The 19,787-nt window shown below is 43.7% G+C and overlaps 1 protein-coding gene across 3 annotated transcripts in view; it reads right to left on the reverse strand.

Annotated features, from left to right (window-relative positions):
• FBXL13 (F-box and leucine rich repeat protein 13) overlaps positions 1–19,787 on the reverse strand; it is a 195,991-nt gene that overhangs the window by 46,570 nt on the left and 129,634 nt on the right. For all 3 annotated transcript variants that reach the window (XM_090041955.1, XM_090041954.1, XM_090041956.1), the window contains 5 exons: positions 9,106–9,204; positions 7,588–7,705; positions 7,269–7,431; positions 5,471–5,590; positions 5,001–5,127 (listed from right to left, as the gene is read on the reverse strand). In XM_090041955.1, coding sequence (XP_089898081.1) covers positions 5,001–5,127; positions 5,471–5,590; positions 7,269–7,431; positions 7,588–7,705; positions 9,106–9,204 — 627 coding nt within the window. The remainder of the gene's footprint in view (positions 1–5,000; positions 5,128–5,470; positions 5,591–7,268; positions 7,432–7,587; positions 7,706–9,105; positions 9,205–19,787) is intronic.

Below are 19,787 nucleotides of genomic sequence, written 5' to 3' on the forward strand. Positions count from 1 at the left end.
GCCGCTTACCCAGTTTTGGCAAGCTGTCAAAGACCGAACGGGTAGTCCTGCCCCTTGACAGGTCCCCCACCTCCTGGTCAATATCTTAGGACCAATGTCCCAGAGCCAACACCAGTGGGGCCCAGAGCAGGGCGCATGCTGGCAAGGGTCTGTGGAGTTGGGCAGGGCTGCACCAGCAGGGTAAGAGGGGAGCTGGCCCAGCTCCATAGAGTCCCTGCCAGCTGGGACCCTGTACTCCTGCCACCCTGCTCTACGCCCTGCTGGCACTGGCCCTGGGACACCAGTGCGGGCCCTATGCTCCTGTGCCTGCTCACTCCCAGTGCCCCCGAGGCTCGCAGTACAGGCAGAGGGCAGCACACAGCCCCGACCCCCTACTCCCCGGCAGGGAAGGAGCTGGTGTGGAGACCAGGGAAAAGGGGCCCCTTGCCCACCCCATGGCCAGAACTCATTGCTGCAGTCACTCACAGTCCATGTGGGGCTGTCCTGAGCAGGCACAGGCAGCCCCATGCAGGCTGCAAGCAGCTGCAGTGTGGGGCACTGGCCACGGGGCAGGGGAGGGTCCGCTTTTCTCCTGCACTTAGCACCAGCTTGTAACCTGCCCCCACTGCCAGCCTGGGCCCTGTGCCGGCTCTGGGCTCGCCTGTCAGGGCTGTGCCACAACAGCAGCAGCTGCAGCCCCACTTGCTGCACCAGTCAGTATTTGCTGCTGCTGCCTGCCCGGAGCTCGTGCCACAGTAGGCTGTGGTGAGGCTACCACCACCACCTCTGGGTTGCCCAGCGCACGAGATCCGGGTGGGCAGCAGCAGCAAACACTGCCCAGTGCAGCAATCAGCGGGGGGTGGTGTGCAGCTGTTGACCTTCTGGGTCCGACCGCGGAGCCAGTTTCCCAGCCAGCGGATCGTGGTGGACCAAGGCCACAACTGGCCAGTCTGGCCAAGAGGTGATCATGGGATACCAGATCAAAGGCTTTTTTGAAGTCAAGATATATGACATCAATCTCTTCTCCCTTGTCCAGGTGATAGGTCACCTGGTCATAGAAGGAAATGAGATTGGTCAAACAAGACCTACCCGCAACAAACCCGTGCTGGCTATCCCTTAGAATGTTAGCCTGGGCCAGTCCCTCAAGGATGGCCTCCTTAATAAACTTTTCTAAGATCTTCCCCAGGATAGAAGTCAGGCTAATGGGCCTGTAGTTAGCCGGATCCACTCTCCTCCCTTTCTTGAAGATCGGCACCACATTGGCCTTCTTCCAGTCTTCAGGCACTACACTAGAGCGCCAGGAGTTTTCAAAGATCTGTGCCAGGGGCTGGGCTATGACGCTTGCCAGCTCCTTGAGTACCCTGGGGTGCAGATTGTCAGGGCCGGCTGACTTGAAGGTATCCAGCTTCTCAAGGTGTTCCTTCATGAGGTCAGCATTTATGGAGGGTAGGGGATCCCCATCACCCAGATTTCCCTGTCCCATAGCAGGCACGGGCGTCCCATGGGACTGATGAAAGACTGATGCAAAGTACCTATTTTATAGGTTGGCTTTTTCCTGGGCGTCAGTTGTCAGTTGTCCCATCTGGTTTAGCAGGGGTCCAACATTGCCCTTGCTTTTCCTCTGGCTCCCCACATATCTGAAAAAGGACTTTTTGTTGTCCTTGATGCTTGAAGCTAGTTGGAGTTCAGTTGCAGCCTTGGCTTTCCTGGTTTACTCCCTCCAGGACCGGACCAGTGCAGAATAATTCTCCTTGGAGGTGAATCCCGTCCTCCATCCTTTGTAGGCTTTCCTTTTTAGCTGCAGGAGGTCCGCTAGGTCCCTAGGGAGCCAGGAGGGCTGCTGTGCCTTCTTGCTGCCTTTCCTCCGTGTTGGAATAGATTTAACTTGTGCACTGAGGATCGCTTCCTTGAGAAGCAACCACTCTTCTTGAACTCCCCTCTCCCTGGGGTCATGGTCCCTGAGGGCCTGACCAACAAGCCTCTTGAGCTTGTCAAAGTCGGCTTTTTTGTAGTCAAGGACTTCTGTGTTGCTGACTGACTTGCCAGCTTTACGGCGGATGGTGAAGGTGATCAGCTCGTGGTCGCTGTCACCCAACTTCCCATCAATCACTAGGTCACTGATTAGGTCGTCCCCCGTAGCCAGTACCAGGTCGAGCAGCACTTTGCCTCTCGTTGGCCCATAGACTTCTTGAGTCAGGTAGAGATCATCTAAAGCTTTGTGACCGCTCGGGTTTTGCTGAGTGATCTTCCCACGAGATGTCCGGGTAATTGAAGTCACCCATGACAACCAAGGTCCTGGAGCAAGCGGCCTCAGTCAGTTCCCGGGAGAACTCCTGGTCAAGCTCAGGACTTTGAGTGGGAGGTCTGTAGTAGACTCTCACCGTTGTGTCCCCTGTGCCATATTCCCCACGAATTTTACCCAGAGGGTCTCTAGCTGTCCATGCTGGTCACCAACATCAGCTTGCAGGGACATGTAGCTTTCCTTCACATAGAGAGCTACACCCCTGCCCCTTTTGTCCACACGATCCCTCCTGTACAGGGTATAGCCCTCTATACCCATGGTCCAGTCATGGGTGGAGTCCCACCAGGTCTCCATTATCCCAATGACGTCATAATTCTTTGCAGTGGCCATAAACCTGTCATTGTTGAAATAATTTTGCCCACCCTTGCCCTAACCGCATTTTTCCCATAAGCCTTTCATTTTACCAACCACAGTTTTGCCAACCACAGGAACTTTCCAGAACCTAACCCCCACAGTTGGCAAAGGAAACCTATATGGCAAATTCCGATCTTCCTCATGAAAGCAAAATCAATATTTTGTTGTATGGCTTGCTGTTTTAAACCCACTGAACTCACACTGGCAGAACAAGCAACAGATATCCACACAAAAAAATTCCTTACTCTTGTGTAATACAAATTTAATGGTGCTGGATTTGCTGGATTTGAAACTTGATGTCCACTACAGCAGTGTCCAAAAGTAATTTTAGCACAGTATTTACAATATTTAAACTGAAAAGTGTAAATATCTATTTTATTCCAGCTACACTTAAGAAATAATATAAGGTGGATAGACTCAAAGTATATAAAAATTAAACAGCAAATTGTTAAACACTTTTCTTCATATTCTGACTTAAGATTTAAATATATATTTACATAAAAGTGAGTGGTACATACTCTAGACACAATAAATGGCAAAATAATGACAGGTTTATGGCCAGTGCTAGAAGTCAGTTTAGAAATTACAATGATGATAAACGGTCAGTTTCAGGGTTAATTCTTCCACCCTATCAGAGAATGGAAAACTCTGTTTGAAAAATGTAGTGTAAGCAAAAGAGTCTGGATGATTGCCGACAGCATAAAGTTCTGCTGTATGCAAACAGAAAAGCAGCACTATACAATATTTAAGGGGTGGCTGGGGCCAGCAGAAAGGGAACAATCAAAAGAAAATTCTTGAATTATAAAATAGTGTGGGTAACAGTTCCAAGAATCAGAAGTGCCATCAAAATAAGTACACTGAAAAATACAGACAGTGACTTTACGATATTTTAAAATAACTTCACTGAATTAAAAATGCTTGGTTTTTCTGCTTTGGAGCCAAATACTTAAGTTCTTGCCATCATTACACATGAACAAGAACTGAAAAAACACTGAAGATCATGTAAACCAATGCTAACACATGGCATGGAGTTGGATCAGATGATCTTTGAGGTCCCATCCCTCCCCATGAGTCAATGAAAACACACAATAGTCAGTCGGGGCGGGGGACAGGGTACAGAAAATATCACAGAGTTTTCTTAACAAAGTTGCTTCCAGACTTCTCCAGCAGAGGAGCAGCATTTGAAATAGCGAGAAGCCCTGCAAGTCTTAGAAGATCTACTAAGGGCCATAAACATCTATATGGAGGCTTGCTGTATTTAACCTCCCCTCCCCTCCTCCCTGCAATAGCTGTTTCCAGCTTCTTGGCAACTTGACACCTTTCAAGCTATTTTGCCCTGGAACCCAGTGTAAACTAGTGCCCTTTCATGTGAGCACACTGGCCAGGAATTTTGCATGAAAATCGTTTTGTAAAGAAAACACAGTCCTCATAAATATAAAATTTTAAATGCCACAATTTTTCAATTTTCCATCAAGTCTAATTGACTTGACTTAAAACATTTGTTTGTTGAACCAAATCAAAATGTTTTATTTTGGGTCAGTTTGAAATTAATCTGTCTGCTGGAATTGCTTCATGTCTCAAGGTGTTTCAGTGCCTCAGGCTCACATTTTCCTGTTTGGATTGCGCTTGCTTATCACAATTACTTTACCTAAGTGTAGAGTAGAACCCAGATTTTTTATATTGGTGTGGCCTGCAACCTTCCTAATTTACAGGTTCAGCACCCTTTGAAATAAAAGCCACAACAAAAAGCTATACCTCAGCAGTCCCATGCAGTTGTTTGCTGTGGCTATATATACTCCTGACAAGATCACAAAGTCTCATCTTTGCAGGGGGCTACAGAAGCTAACCTTGAAAAGAATCCAAATTCCGCTATACCAGGGTATCTCTGGTCGAACTACCACGGTGCATCAATCACTATGGTGGACTATGGTGAACCATGGGAGATGCAGTTTCACTGGCTGCCACATCCTATGGCAGTGACTTTCCAAATGTTAATTATGCATTGATCCAGTAGCCTAGAAATCCTGTATAATCACTACAGAGGCAGGGCATGGAATAATGAATTTTGGAGGAACCACATTGCAGCTTCACAGCTTACCTGTAAATCAGGATTTTGAATTCCTCACTCTCCTTTGCAAAGACCAATTTCTATTTGATGTAACTATTACTGTAATTTTACAACTATATTTTTTTAATTTATTGAATTCATATTATAGACTGTTCTACAAAACACTTTAAATATAGCATACTTTATTACTTAATACCTGTGCAGTACTTCTTAAAACGTGGAAGATTTTTTCTCTAATGATAGATAATAAACATATTAATAATAAACATATCAATTATTCTTTCATTACATTTTTACCATATCTGAGATGTTGGTTCCAGAAATATCAATGGATATCAATGACAACATATTTCCTAAAGCCTCAATGCCAACATCAGTCACATTTTCACAATATCGCAGATTCAGGTAGTTCAGATTATGGCACCTAAATTGAAAACATTAAAAAACCAGAAATGTTTATTATGTCTTTGACTTGTCAAGGTTTCCCAAGACATTAGGCATCCAGTTCCCATTCAATATCAACAGGATCTTAACACCTAACTTGCTACCTATCCCACTCCTTTAAAATCCCAGTTAAATAGAGTGACAATTTTCATAGATCTACAAGATTAGAAGGGACCATGCAATTGCTTGTCTTGTATAACCTCTAGCTTAATACAAGCCAGTTACCCATGTATTAAGTGCTATAGCTTTCCAAATTTAATTTTCAAGATACACCATTTCAAAATCCTAATTGCTGATTGCAACCGCCAAACACTGTATTGTACCTTTGGGCTATTTTCACAACAGAGACATCAGTGACTTGGAAGCAATTAGTCAAGTTCAACTCTCTTAGCTTTGCGCCCGAGGAGCCTTCTAAAAATGGTTTTACACCAGCATCACTGATTCTAAAATATAAAAACAAACAGTCAATTCTGCACATTTTCATAATCCAATAGACAATTTGTATCTGGTGACCTACATTAAACAAACAGAGATGAGCTGTTTTTCATCACTATTTTTAATGGAAATTGAATAACTAGCATAGGAAGAATGTTTGGATTGGCAAAGAAAGATATTGCTTCTTGTAAGCCTCTGGAGAACTAAAACTTTCTGCAAAAGTTCTTTAAGAGCAGGGGGGCTCAACTTCTGGCCCACAGGCCAAATGTGGTCCATAGAGCCTTGGAATCTGGCCCATGGGGCTCCTCAATGGTTGGGAAAGTTGGCAGCAAGGGAGTCGTGGCAGTTAATATTGCCACTCCTCCCCACTGCCAAAATCCCAAGCCCCATGCAGTGGGTTGGAACTGAGCCATGCCCTCCCCAGCATGACTGACCAGTTTACATTTGTTTTATCCTTTGTCTTTAAAAATTCTCTGCATGTCCCTAAGCATTGTTTGCTCTTGGACTACAGTTATTTTCAAGAAAACAGACAAAAGTAGGTCTACAAAGCATGAACAATATTAAGAGAAAATAAAAAATGAACTTTTCTGGGGAGATTCTGTCCAGTATAAAACTTCCATTGATTTCAGTGGGAGCTACTTACGTACATCTAAGGCACAATCTGATTTTTGTATTTAAGAACTACCAACCAAATCAGATAAATGTCAATTTTGTTTTTCTAATCTCTCTATATTAGCTTCATTTATTGACAAAATTGCTTAAAAAGAACGTGTTATGATTCTTAACATTGCTATTGCTGGGACCACTTGCACATGTATGTAAAAATAACAAATGACCTTACAGAATTTTATACATTTTATCATGCTTTGCGAAACTTCTTCAAGGATTTTGAAATCCTTTAATATCCAAGTTGGAAGACACAGGTCCAAACACATACACCTCTTCCCCCCAAGCAGCCATTTGGCAGACAGACTGGAAAATCCAACCCTCTAAATGTTAAATCAGGCATAAAGGCAGCTATTTCCCCATCACAATGGAAGCACCGTCATGCTGTTATGATATCACACTGGCGCATCTCAACACAGCAAAATAATATTTACAAGAAATGTTAGCATTTTCTGAGGTAGGCTCAAGAATCCCAAAAGTAATATAACGATTTGCATATGTAGTACCCCTAGAATGAAGATGATCCTAGAAATCTCCAGGTAGGTGGCAATCCTAACTGTATCATTATTTAATAAATTGTAGCTATATTTTTTAAATATAGGGCTTTTTGCCTCCTTTGTTCCCCAGCCTAACCCTTATGCACAAAACCTGGAAATTTGAAGTCTTTAGAATCCTTCATAATTTTGTTTCATTTCTACATTAAAAATTTTAATTCAAAAACAGTTTCTATATAACAGCTGTTTTTCTGCAGTGATGCAACTTACTGCATTTGGGCTGATAACTGCAAAAAACAAGATAGCTTTCTTTATGTCCTAGTACTTCCTAGTTCACATATATTATCTCTAGAAGTTAAAGACAGTCAAACTGCAATGGTTCAGTCCCACGGATATTCTGCTTTGCTTACATTACTAACACTGTAAAGACGTATAACTTTAAAAGCTGGTAACTGATCTGTTTCCTTGTTAGGAATAGACAGAATTTTATTAAAATAAGTAGTTAAAAATGGATGTAAATTACTACCTTATACAGTCAGCTAAATTCAATACAAGAATATACTTCAATGATGAAATTGTCTTAAGACCAACATCGGTAATCTTCTGGCAATCAGCCATATAAATGTGCTTGATGTACGGGCAGGATTTGCTCATCAACTTGAAGCTTAAATCAGTAATCCGATTATTCCCTGTCAATATATACAACAGTACAAGTTGCATATTAGCCACGCATACAGGCCTGATCCAACCAAACTCTGAAATCAACTGATTAATTTAAAATGAGCCAGGTCAGACTCGAAAAGTACAAAGTGAATAATTTTATGAAATACTATACTGTTACTGACCTTCAATTCGGACCTTGACAAGTTTACACTCAGCAAGGGCTTTAAAAGCTGTGTCAGAGAGATGAGGGGAGTCAAGAAAGACAACAGATGTAATCTGTTGACATTTTTCAACCAAAGCCTTTAAAGAAAAAGAAATAAACAAAAGATTTGCATTTAGGGGATGTCACAAAACAAAAAGTTAACTGATATTATAATCTGTAAAATGTTATAATTAACATCATATTTCTTCCTTAAAAGATGGACCATATTTACCTAAATCCAAGATGACTCTGCATTTAAGATGACTCCCCCACACTGAATAGATTCTATACATGGAAAATTTACACATTCATCCCCTCCACTGCTGCAGCAGAGGAAGTAGTAGCAGGGGGCATATGGGGGGGCGGGGAGGCATGGGCAGGCAGTGGGGAAGGCAGTTAGGGGAGCATGTGATGGGCGAGGTAGTGGGAGAGGACATGGGGGGCAGATGGTGGGTGGGTCAAGCAGGTTGGCCCCTTCTCCTTTCCCCATGTTGCTTGTCTCTCCTCACACTTGACCCCACATGCCTACCTCCCCACCACCTCTGTCACCCCACTTTTTCCCCTTGCAGCCTTGGCTTCCCCACTTCATCCTCTCTTCACAGCTTTGGGCCCCATGACCCCCTTCTCCTGTCTCTGCTTCTGCCTCCCTGTGCTTACCCTTGCTCTGCTCCAGGAAATTCTAGCCTTGTTCCAGCCTGGGCCATAGAGCACAACCTCTGCCCAGCCTGGTAACATCTGTGGGGCCTGGCCAGAAGCAGCAGGGGTGCACACAGCAGCTACAGTTCTGGCCCCATCCCTGGGATGGGGCTGTGGCCAGACCCGGAGCCTGAAGAGTTGCCTACCCTCACGCTGCCTCATAGTCATAAATGGGGAAAAAGTCCTTGCGTTGGATTAAAGTAACTACGGTAGTACCATTTTAAATAAAAAAGCTAAACTAAATTGTGAACAATGGTAGAGATAGCTCATTTCAAATCGTATATATTTTTATCAGCACTTGAACAAACAGAAATCAGTGACATAGAGACAAGAAGTATAGCAGAATCCTAAGAGTAGAGATCTAATAGACCAACTGCATTTGCAGAAGCCTGGAAAACATTTGCCATTATATGTGACATTTATGAAGATCTTGTTATTGAAGTTGTGTATCAAATCAATGGGACAGGACAGCCTCATATCTATATTAATAGCCAACTAAACTGTGATTTAATATAAAATAAAACCACGTAAGTCTCATCTATCTGAAAGATTGTGTTTACAAAGGAACAGACAGAAAAATTTTTGGAAGTTTCTGAGAACAATCAAAAGTTAAATGGATTTGAAATTTTGTTGCAGAACAATTTTAATTACATATTAATGCTTCCTTAAAAAGTGTCACATAAGAGTAAACTTCCCTTATTGAACTGCATGTTAAAATTGTCTTTGAAATTAACGTGAGAAAAGCACCCAAATCCAAAGCCAAGAGTTTCCTCTGAATATGAATTAGTTTTCAATTTCTTACTTGAATGCATCTGTCTGTAAGAGTTGGCATATCATTGATTATCAAGTGCTGGATTTTATTGCAGCCACTGGCGATATATCTGAAGCCATCACAAGAGATCTGTTTGAATAAATAAAAAATATTTATGCCTTATAGAAAACACTACAAAGAACAGTACAATAACAGCCAGAAGTATATTTCCAGAGGTATGTTTAGTATTTTGAACTAACTTGTAACTTCACACTGACTGAAATACACGTTTTATTATTTCAAATTATTAAAAGAACAAAGGGATGGATGTATATAGAGTATTACAATACAAAAACCATAATGTATCACTTATAATAGTACTAACACACGTTGTTTAATTTTTTTAAGTGCCATATCAAACAACAGTTCACTTTATTTAAGGAATGCTCACTATTTGAGCATTTTGGCCTAAAACCCTGGTGACATAGCAGGCACGTCTACATGTCGCCATGCTTTAGTACTTCCTTTAGTACTAAAGCATGGAGTTATGGGTGGGTTACTACACCATGTGTACAGCACATGGTTAGATTTCACCTCTACGTCACCATAGTGGTGCACTATACTGCTGGAGCGCGCCGCTACAGTGACGTAGCCGGTGATCATGTGTAGACCCACATGATCGCTACATCACTGTAGCTTGCTGTATAACAACACAGCACATTACTATGTTGCCATAGGGCAACGTATAGACACATCCATCTTTAATCAAGATATCCTTCATTTGTGTGCTCTGCTGAAGAAATATAGAACAAATCCAAACTCTGAATACACAACTGCATAAACTTGAGAAGAGAGGTCATTACAGAATTTGAATTTCAGAGCCCTTTCCAAGCACTACAATGAACTTAAACCAAACCAAAAATCTAATACCTGGGGAAAATGGAATGCAGATCGGAATACAAGCTCCTTACTAAAACAAATAGTTTTAAACATATAAACCACAGAATAACAAACAAATGCTGTCAGGTTCTTCTGAATTTAAAAGCTGGCTTTGGAAGACTGGTTCATCTAACATCCATTATGAACTACAGATCTTTAAGTAATAACACATAGAATCTGTCACTGGTAAATGGCAAAGAAGGTATTTTATACCGTTCCTTTCCTAAACTGGAGTTCCTCGCCTCCCCTCGCCCCCCCACCTGACTACCATAGAAAATAGCTTAAATGGGAACTGCACCTGCCTGGCCTCATGTAGGTGCTCTCTTGCCGCTTTGGAGCGTGCACCCAATGCCAGCCGCAGTGTGTGTTCCTGTGGCCTTGATGTTCACCCCAAAGAAGGCCCCGATACTCACCTGCTACAACTTGATCTTTCCTTTCAGTGGTGGGGCTCCTTTTCATAGCTCCTTGTGGACCAGGTACTACCTTAGTAGGCATTTTTTGGGGCTTCACCTCCCCTACATCCCAGCCATGTGCCAGACCTCAGTACAGCTAGATGATGGATCATCAGCTCGCCCTATGATGTCTCCTCCTGTCCTCTCTTCCCCTTGCTTGTCTCCTGGCCTCCTCCACAGGATGTCAGACCATCCCTGACAAAGCGTTGGGTCTTCCCTCACTGTGTTGCTGTATGCTGTGCTGTCCTGGGTCCTCTTGATTTGTGGGGTTGCTTATGAGCCCTCTCCCTGACTCGGGATAACTCAAAACAAAATCAAAACACAAAAGGAAAGGTTGGGGTACAGGGCCTCAGCCTGCCCCACTCTCATGGGTTCCAAGGTCCCTCAGTGCCATACTCCCTGGCCTGGTTGCCCTGATGGTCCAATGTGGTGCCTCCGTCAGCTGATCCCTGGACTCCTCTGTCAGGTTCTGGTTGTGATTCCCTCCAGGCTGCTGATGCACCCTATGTATGGCTCAGAGAACAGCCTTCCCTTCTGGCTCTGGTGGTGCTCCCCTGGCCATTTCCCTGCTACTGGCTTTTAAATCATCCAGGCAGTGTTTTTGATGACATCATCCATCCGCGTCATCCCCAGCCAGAAATAAAAGTGGCTGATGAACCACATGGGCACTCCATTCTGGCGTGACTCATCCGGCTCTGCTTCTTCTGAAAAACCTAAGTTTGCCCTGTCCTCAGGGCTTTTCTCTTTCTTCCCAAGGTGAGTCAGCCCTGCTTTGGGTCCCACCACAGAAGAGGGCTTCAGGCCCACTGCTTGCATCCCCATGGGACAGGAACCATTAAACATGCTCAGACAAAGTCCCTGATATCCAAAAGTAGGTTCTCAGTTCTTCTCTAGGACAAAGTATAAAGGTTCAAAAAGCCCAAGGCACAATTGATTCAATCTTCACAGGTTTTTCTAAGTTGAATAAACTGAACCAATAACAAAATGAACCAGCACCAAACCTCTAACCAGGGTCTGCCCAACATGGGGAGGAAATCCTCACTGGAGAGCTTTTCACTCCATCCTGCCCCCTCAGCTGGGAGCCAGGTTGAGATTCTCCCAGGCTCACCCCTCCCCCAGCCTCCACCTGAGGAGGGTGCAGGGCTGAGGGGAATCTCAGGCCAGGGCCTTTCCTCCCCTTGCTTTACTGAGTGGGACTCGGGGAGTCCTGGGTGGGGTCCGTTCCTCTGCCCACCCCCCCGGTCCTTCTGGGCTGACAGGTAAGAAGCAGGCTGGGAGCAGAGGCTTTACTGCCTCAGCTCTGTGACAGGGATGCAAAGCACAGGGATGCAAAGCATCTTGGGATGCTGGGGGGCTGTGAGTTAACTTGAAATCTGGAGGTGGCCTGGGATAGAAGTTCCATAAACACATATGACCTAAATCAGTTAAGTTTGATCCAGGTTTCTTAAATCAGTTTTGGCCATTTTGACAACAGGTTAATGTGCACTGAACTTCAGTTCTGTTACAGTTTTAAACTGGTTTCTGATCACTTCAGCCAGTTTATGTGTAACTTCTGTCCCTAGCCCAGATGACTCAAGTCAACTGCAACAGAAATAGTAAAAGTCTGAATTTATCAGACTCTTGCACATGAAAGAAGTTTGCACTTGAACAGAGCCCTCAGTTAAATGCCTACCCTGAGGGTTATTTTAAAAAAATGTTTATGAATGTTTAGACAGAGAAACATTCTGTAATGAGATGTTTTAAATTCGTACTTCAATAATTATTCATGAAACCATCCCATGTTTCTGCATGATACCTTAAAGAGTATTACAGAAATTATTAGGTATTGTCTTTGCTTGCCTGTAACTGATGACTGTCATGCCACCTCATGACACACTATTAATGAAACAGGTTACATCCTTTAGTGGTCATTTCTTTCATGATCAAACAATTTTTAAAAGAATAATTTAATTGGGTCAGACACAGTGTTAACTGATGATAAAATAGAACAGAAAATCACAAATGGAGTAAACTGAAATAATTTGTATTCTTTGCCTACTAACTCAGATGTTTATGCTGACTAATATTTTCAAAGTAAAAGCATAAAGTCAGACCCCTGTGTAGGTAGCAGATGGCAAGATAACTTTGAAAATTTGACCTTTAGGTGAACCTGGAGCCAGGAGTCTAACTTTAAGCTCCTGATTTTCTTAAACTTATGATTAAAACATACCTTATATAAAAGTTACTTCATGAATTACAAGGAAGAAGACAAACTATTATATCCTTGCTGGCATGAGTAAATTGTAAAAAAAAAATCATGGCCTTGCTATTTTTTCCTAAAGTGATGATGGAGTTAGCTATCTCTTTGGTGCAGTCCTATTTAAGTACAGACAGTATAAAATTCTGTTTCCCTGAAGATGGGAAGAACCCAAAACAAGAAGAAATTTCTTTGTTCACTGCCTGAAGTAGTCTTTCACCCAGAATGCTGACCAAACTACCCTTTCCCTGGACTTACCTTACAGCCACGTGCCATGCTTATGCAATCTACATCTGACTTTATGCTCTGTCCACTTATGTGCATTTTTCCTTGTTCTCTCTTTCTTCAAGTGTGTGCACACATGCACACAATATCTGTTAAAGCCCCTCCATCTAAAGAGTTCAAATTCCTGAGATGACTTGCATATGCCTTTATTTCATGCACTTATTTCTTGTAGCTATCTGAAATGAAGGGTGGAGGATACACTCACCAGGTTTAATGACGTAACCTACTCTATAACTATGTATAATGTTAGTAAAAGAACTCTTAAACATCAATACAATTGAAAGGGTCTCGGAAAAAATTCCCAAAGCAGCTCAACTAAAATAACATGATTTAAAACAGTTATAAAAAGCAAACTACAAAAATAACCCTTACAATTATTTGTGTTATTACCATAAATTTGCTGATGAATAAAGGGAATTGTTAGCAAACATGTGACTACTATCCGCAAGGCAAGCTATAAATAATTTATGAAATGAAGTATAAATATTCTAACTTTTAACTTTAAGTCAAGAGAAATATGAATTCAGATAGAAGGCAAATATGTATAATGCTTAAGAATTTCCTATTCAAAGAGTTCCAAAGCTCCTTTCACTGCTTTAATGTATATGCACATTTGAAATTTGCAATGGAGTTTTGTCAAAGTTAAGAGTCACACTCAAGTACTGCACACTGGGATACATGCTTCATTTCAATGCTGCAGGTTAAGAAGAAAATGTTCCCTTTAGCAGCACTTTTACACAATGCCAATGGAAGGGAAAAAACACAAAAAAAGATAAAAGAATCTTCACCACACGCTTTTCTGTGCAAACTTCTTCACCCCTCCCTACCCTCTTCTAACTTACAGGCCCTTTCCAGGTGTTATACCTCTTCTACCAAATTCAAAAGTAGTGAAAGTGACTTTTTCATGCTGAACTTCCATTTGTATGGCACAATGTCCAGGATTGCTTGGACTGGTATCTGCCATTAGAAAGGGAGGGGAAAGACATCAGACAGCTGGGAAATTCAGCTGGGTAATGAAGACACAGTAGGGGACACAGTACAGGGAGAGGTGGGTCAGGGAGAGGTTGGAGAAGAGGTTTGCTGTCAGTTTTTGATGATGACTACAGGGTGCAAATAATCTAAACAAAAAATGGAAACTGATAAGGATTATTTTATAGCAAGGAAGTATTTGATCACTTGTGTTATACTCAAAGATAAAGTCCAATACTTTGTAGGCTGGTGGACTACGGGTAGCAGCTGGGAGGGATTGTAAATCAGAACAGGATATGGAGGGGTGTGGAAAATGTTGTATTGAAAAGGACAGTTAGTTATGCTGGCAGTGACACAAAAATGGCTACAGGAACTAGGAAAGGCCATCGTAACCCATTCAAAACCAGCAGTGCAGATGTGTACAAGCATGTAAGTTTCCAGAGTTCAATTAATATTTTAGTCTTTTGAGTTACAGTTTAATTTACTAATTCTCTTTCTCTGGAAAAACAACATTTTCTGAACAAGGGCAAGCTGATACCACAAATAGCAGCAGTTCAGTGTATTACTTGATGCAGAGCCAAAAAAAATTATATTGAGCAAGCCAATAACATCACTGTCCAGATTTTTTGTTGTTTGGACTCTGAGAAAGTATGTTTTTAACTCTGGAATGATGAATCCAAGGCACCAGGTTAAGGAAGTTCAGCTGTGAAATTGCCTTTCAGAGGACATTATAATAATCTAAGAGTTAGATACTAGGACTGTGTGAAGCTTCAGGTGGTGATTCGATTTGGAGGAGATTTGGCCCGATTCGGTGGCCGAATTTCCAAGTCCAACTCGAATCAGGGGACCAATTAAAAGGTCCAAATCAATTCAAAGCTCTCCAAATCTTCAAAAAAGATTCAGAGAGCTTTGATTATTTGGGCAGTCCCCAGTGGCTGCAGCAGGAAGCTGCAGTCGACTCCAAGCTGGTAAGTAGGGCAGGGGAGAGGGTGCTGTGGGGGAGGGGGACCATGGGGGGACACCTGCCAGCCCCCATTCCCTGTCTGCTTCCCCAGCCCCCATAAGCCCCACCTGCTCCTCCAGCTCCCCCATGGCTGCCCTACCTGCTCCAGCTCTTGGCATTTTAAAGAAAAGCCCCAGTGCTCACCAGGGGTGATCCTCACTTCCCCCCACTGGCCCACACTGCATGGGGGGCTCTACACAAGCCCCCCAACTCCCCTACCATCCCAGTCCCCCCCCACAGCTGCCCCACCTGGGCTAGCTCTGACCCTTTAAGAAAAAAAACAGAGAAAAGCTGGAGGGGCAGTGGGGATCACCCCTCACCAGCAGAAATGGTGAGTCCAGGGTTTTTTCAGGGTTTTTTTTCCTTAAAGGGCCGGAACTGGGGCCAAAAGGGGGGGGCTGAGGGAGTGAGGGGGGTCAGGGCGCTAATGGCAGAGCCCCCCATGCAGTGTGGGGCAGTCAGAGGCAGCAGGGATCATCCCCTGCCTGCCAGCACCCTCTGAGTCCAGGGATTATTTTCCAAGTGCCGGGAGTTAGGGCAGCCAGGGCAGCCACTGTCAGGCTGGGAGAGCAGGTGGGGGGTGGGGTCTGGGTGATTCGGCCAAACTGGTTCAGGAGAGTGATTCGAATCACCAAATCAAATCACTGTCCCCCAAACTGGCCGAATCCAAAGTGAATACTAGCCCCTTCTCACAGGCCTATTAGACAGCATTCAGGGCCTCCTGAAATTTTACCTACATTTATACCTTCTTTTTCTTTATTCCCAGAAATAAATATATCCACCAAACCTTTTATTTTTTATTTTTACTGTATCTGCTGATTATTCATTGAAAGGCCAGTCTTCATCATAGAAGACTCTCAAATTTTGTCAGCATTCTTGGGAGGCATATCCCTATTGGCAAAAAATTTTGGACAAATATTCACAAACTAATTGCCCTAGTCAATCTGTTTGGAATTTTGATTTATTTAATAAATCTCTTCTTCTGGAGTTTTCTCAAGATCCAGAAACTTCACCATTCAGTGATCCTGAGGATATGTAAGGGGTTTTATGGAACTTAAAATATTGCATTTATATGTAGCAGGAGTGTCAAATTCACCTCCTGCCCCAGGCCAGATCTGGACCACATGGCTCCTTCTGGGCCAGATCCTGCCCAGTGCATGGGGTGGCTCCAGCAGCAGTAGCTCCAGTTTCCATCTGGTGCATGTGCCAATGGTGGTGGTGGCTCCTGCTCCCACAATGTGTTGGTGTTGCAGCTGCTGCCACTGCCCTGCATTTTAAGCCAATGAGGCAGCTCTGGCTCCTGGTCTTTCAGCCCTCACTTGCCCTCCTGGCAACAACTGCTACAACCACCAGGGCCCAAGGGCCACAGATTCTGTGGCATACCACTCCTTCCCAAACATGCCCCCCAACTTCCAATGGCCCTGGCCCACTGGCCCACTGGATCCAGTGGCTCTGTGGGACAGGTGCAGTCCACAGGCCATATGTTTGATATCCCTGCTTTACAACAAATATGCAAACTCGTATTTAATTGTTTTATCTTCCACCCTCAAACCAACTATGGTTGACGATGTTCTGAATTCATTGAGTCTCAGATGCTATAAATGCATTACAGAACAGAATTTTCTGATAGTTTCATAGTTTCTAGGGTCGGAAGGGACCAGAGTAGATCATCTAGTCCGACTCCCTACCATGGCAGGAAAGATTACAGGGGTCAAACAACCCCAGCAAGGTGTTCATCTAACCTCCTCTTAAAGACCCCCAGGGTAGCAGCCAGCACCACTTCTCTTGGAAGCTGGTTCCAGATCCTAGCTGCCTTGACCGTGGAGTAGCGCCTCCTGATATCTAGCCTAAATCTATCCTTTGCCAGTTTGTGACCGTTATTCCTGGTCACTCTTGGCAGTGCTCGGGGGAACAGGGACTTCCCCAGTGCCTGCTGATCCCCCTTGACTAGTTTGTAACAGGCCACTAGATCCCGCCTCAGCTTTCTCTTGTGGAGGCTGAACAGGTTCAGGTCCCGTAGCCTCTCCTCGTAGGGCCTGCCCTGTCACCTGATCATGCGAGTGGCCCTCCTCTGGACCCTCTCCATGTTGTCCACATCCCTCTTGAAGTGCGTCGCCCAGAACTGGACGTAGTACTCCAACTGCAGCCTGACCAGTGAGGGGGAGGATCACCTCCTTGGACCTGCTCGAGATGCATCTGTGGATGCGTGACAAGGTAAGGTCGGTCTTCCTGACTGCATCCCCACACTGTCGGCCCATGTTCATCTTGGAGTGAATGATGACTCCAAGATCCTTTTCCACCTCTGTACTGACAAGAAGGGAGTTAACCAGCCTGTAGGTATGGTGCCGGTTGTTCCTTCCCAGGTGCATCACTTTGCACTTGTCAGTGTTGAATTCCATCCTAATCTCATCCACCCACCCTTGTAACCTGTCTAGGTCCAATTGTAGCCTATTCCTCCCATCTAGCGTGCCCACATCCCCCCACATCTTAGTGTCATCAGCAAATTTGAACAGGGTGCTTTTTATCCCCTTGTCCAAGTCACTGATGAAGATGTTGAACAGTGCGGGACCGAGGACTGAGCCCTGTGGGACCCCACTGCCCACATCCCTCCAGGTTGAAAATGGCCCGTCTACCACCACTCTCTGGGTGTGGCCCTCCAGCCAGCTGGCGACACACTTGACTGTGTGGGTTCCGACACCACAATCCCCCAGTTTCTTAATGAGAACAGGGTAAGAGACAGTGTCGAAGGCCTTCTGAAAGTCCAGGAAGACTATGTCCACTGCTACTCCTGCATCTAATGATTTGGTGATCTGATCATAGAAGGCCACCAGGTTGGTCTGACACGACCTGCCACTGATGAATCCGTGTTGGTTGCCCCTAAGCATGAAATCCCCTGCTGGCCCCTTGTGGATGTGTGCCAGAATAATTTTCTCAAACAGCGTGCCTAGGATCGAGGTAAGACTAACTGGCCTGTAGTTTCCCAGGTCCTCCTTCTTACCCTTTTTGAAGATGAGAACCACATTGGCCCTCTTCCAGTCATCCAGCACCACACCAGAGCACCACAAGTGCTCATAAAGCTGTGCCGGGGCCCTGCAATGACCTCAGCCAATTCCTTTAGTACCTACGGTGGAGATCGTCTGGACTGGCTGACTTGAATATGTCCATTCCCCCCAGAAGCTCTCTGACTAGTTCCTCACTAACCCTTGGCCTAGGTGTGCCTCCCCAGGCCTGAGGGGGGCAGAGCAGGGGGGTGACTGTTCCGGTCCCTGCTTAGGAAGATGGAGGCAAAGAAATCATTAAACATGTTGGCTTTGTTGTCTGGTGTGATGACCAAATTTCCTAACGTGTCCTGCAGGGGCCCCACATTACCCGGAACCTTCTTTGATAAGCACTATATAAGCATATAAGATGTATTCTCTTGCCTAGGAGTTTGCAAACTAATGCATAAATGGCTGTTTCTCCCCTCCCCTCGCCACAATAAGTGGACTGAAAAGTCAAGAAAAAAAATCTAGTTAAAAACTCAGCAAATCTATAGCTGAGGTTATGTCCCCAAGAGCCTAAAGACTTGACATGGACACCCATGCACTAAATCATTCTAAAATGTCAATATTCATTTTCAGTACATCTCATTGAGGTAGTTTCTTAATAAAAAGGCCATTTATACAGTATTTATGCATATCTGACTCATCTTCTATCTTCTAAACATTCCTTCTTTGCTAAATTCAGTCTTATTTTGTGGAATTCACCTTGCATGGCAAAAAGTATCTTGCAAGACTGGAGGAAACTTAAAAGTCTTAATCTCTGATTACAGTATTGTAGAAAAATACATCTGGAATATAAAAAAAATTAAAATTCAACTTTCAAACGTGAGAAAAACTCTCATTACTTACAGGGAGTCATCATCTTTTTTCCTGGTTTTTCAAGAATAATAAAACAAATTGTAACACATTTACAGATGTTCAACATGTTACCTTGATTTCTACCTAAACAACTACTTTCATCATTTAATATTTTTAAAAAGCTTATACATAGGCTCTTTTCCATCAAACCTATCTCTAAACATACAGATACATTGCATATGTCCCTAACAACAACAGAATTTACCAGTTACATAAATTTGCTAATAAAGGAGTATAAATAATGAGAAGACATTGTTCCATAATGATCATGAGCCAGACTTTCTCCCCAGACTCTGGCCTGTCAGTGCTACTCAGTTTTGCAAAGAAACCAGAATCTGGCTGCAGTTGGAAAGCTGAGAATTCCCCCAGTGAAGATGGAGCAGGAGAAATGTTTATACAGCGCAAGGAAGAACCGGAAACAGAACAGCTGTGTTTGTGCAACACTGTGCCCAAGCTAATCAGCTCTGTTGTGAAGATAACATGCATGATAGAACCAGCTCCAATGCCAACCATTTTGCCTTCATCGCAGCCTAGAATAAAACACGTAGAAGGAGGAAAGGGTTGTGCTGGCATACATTCCTGTAAGAATCACAGCCAAGTATTGTAAGTTAAAGAAAGCTCTGTGCTTAGTTGAGAATCACTGAGCTGTAACCTGCTCCTCCCTGACATACTACCTTCCCTCCCCCCACACAAAGTAGGTTTTGGCACAGTAGACCTACTTCAGATTTCTTAAGACTCTTTTTATCTCTTATTTAATTGCTTTAATTTTAGTTGGCCAGGTAACATAATCAGATATGCCAATTGATGACATTCACATCTTTTGTAAATTTTCATTTCTCCGCTGCTACATGCAGAATCTTTTTCACTCAAAAAATTTCTATGCTGTGCTTGGGGAAGCAGCAGAGCATAGAAATCTTCAGTCTAAGAAGCCCTTCTTTTTTGCTTGGCTA

This window comes from Crocodylus siamensis, chromosome 4 (assembly GCF_052110815.1).
Source record: "Crocodylus siamensis isolate JL-2025a chromosome 4, ASM5211081v1, whole genome shotgun sequence".
In the NCBI taxonomy this organism is placed as follows: Eukaryota; Metazoa; Chordata; order Crocodylia; family Crocodylidae; genus Crocodylus; species Crocodylus siamensis.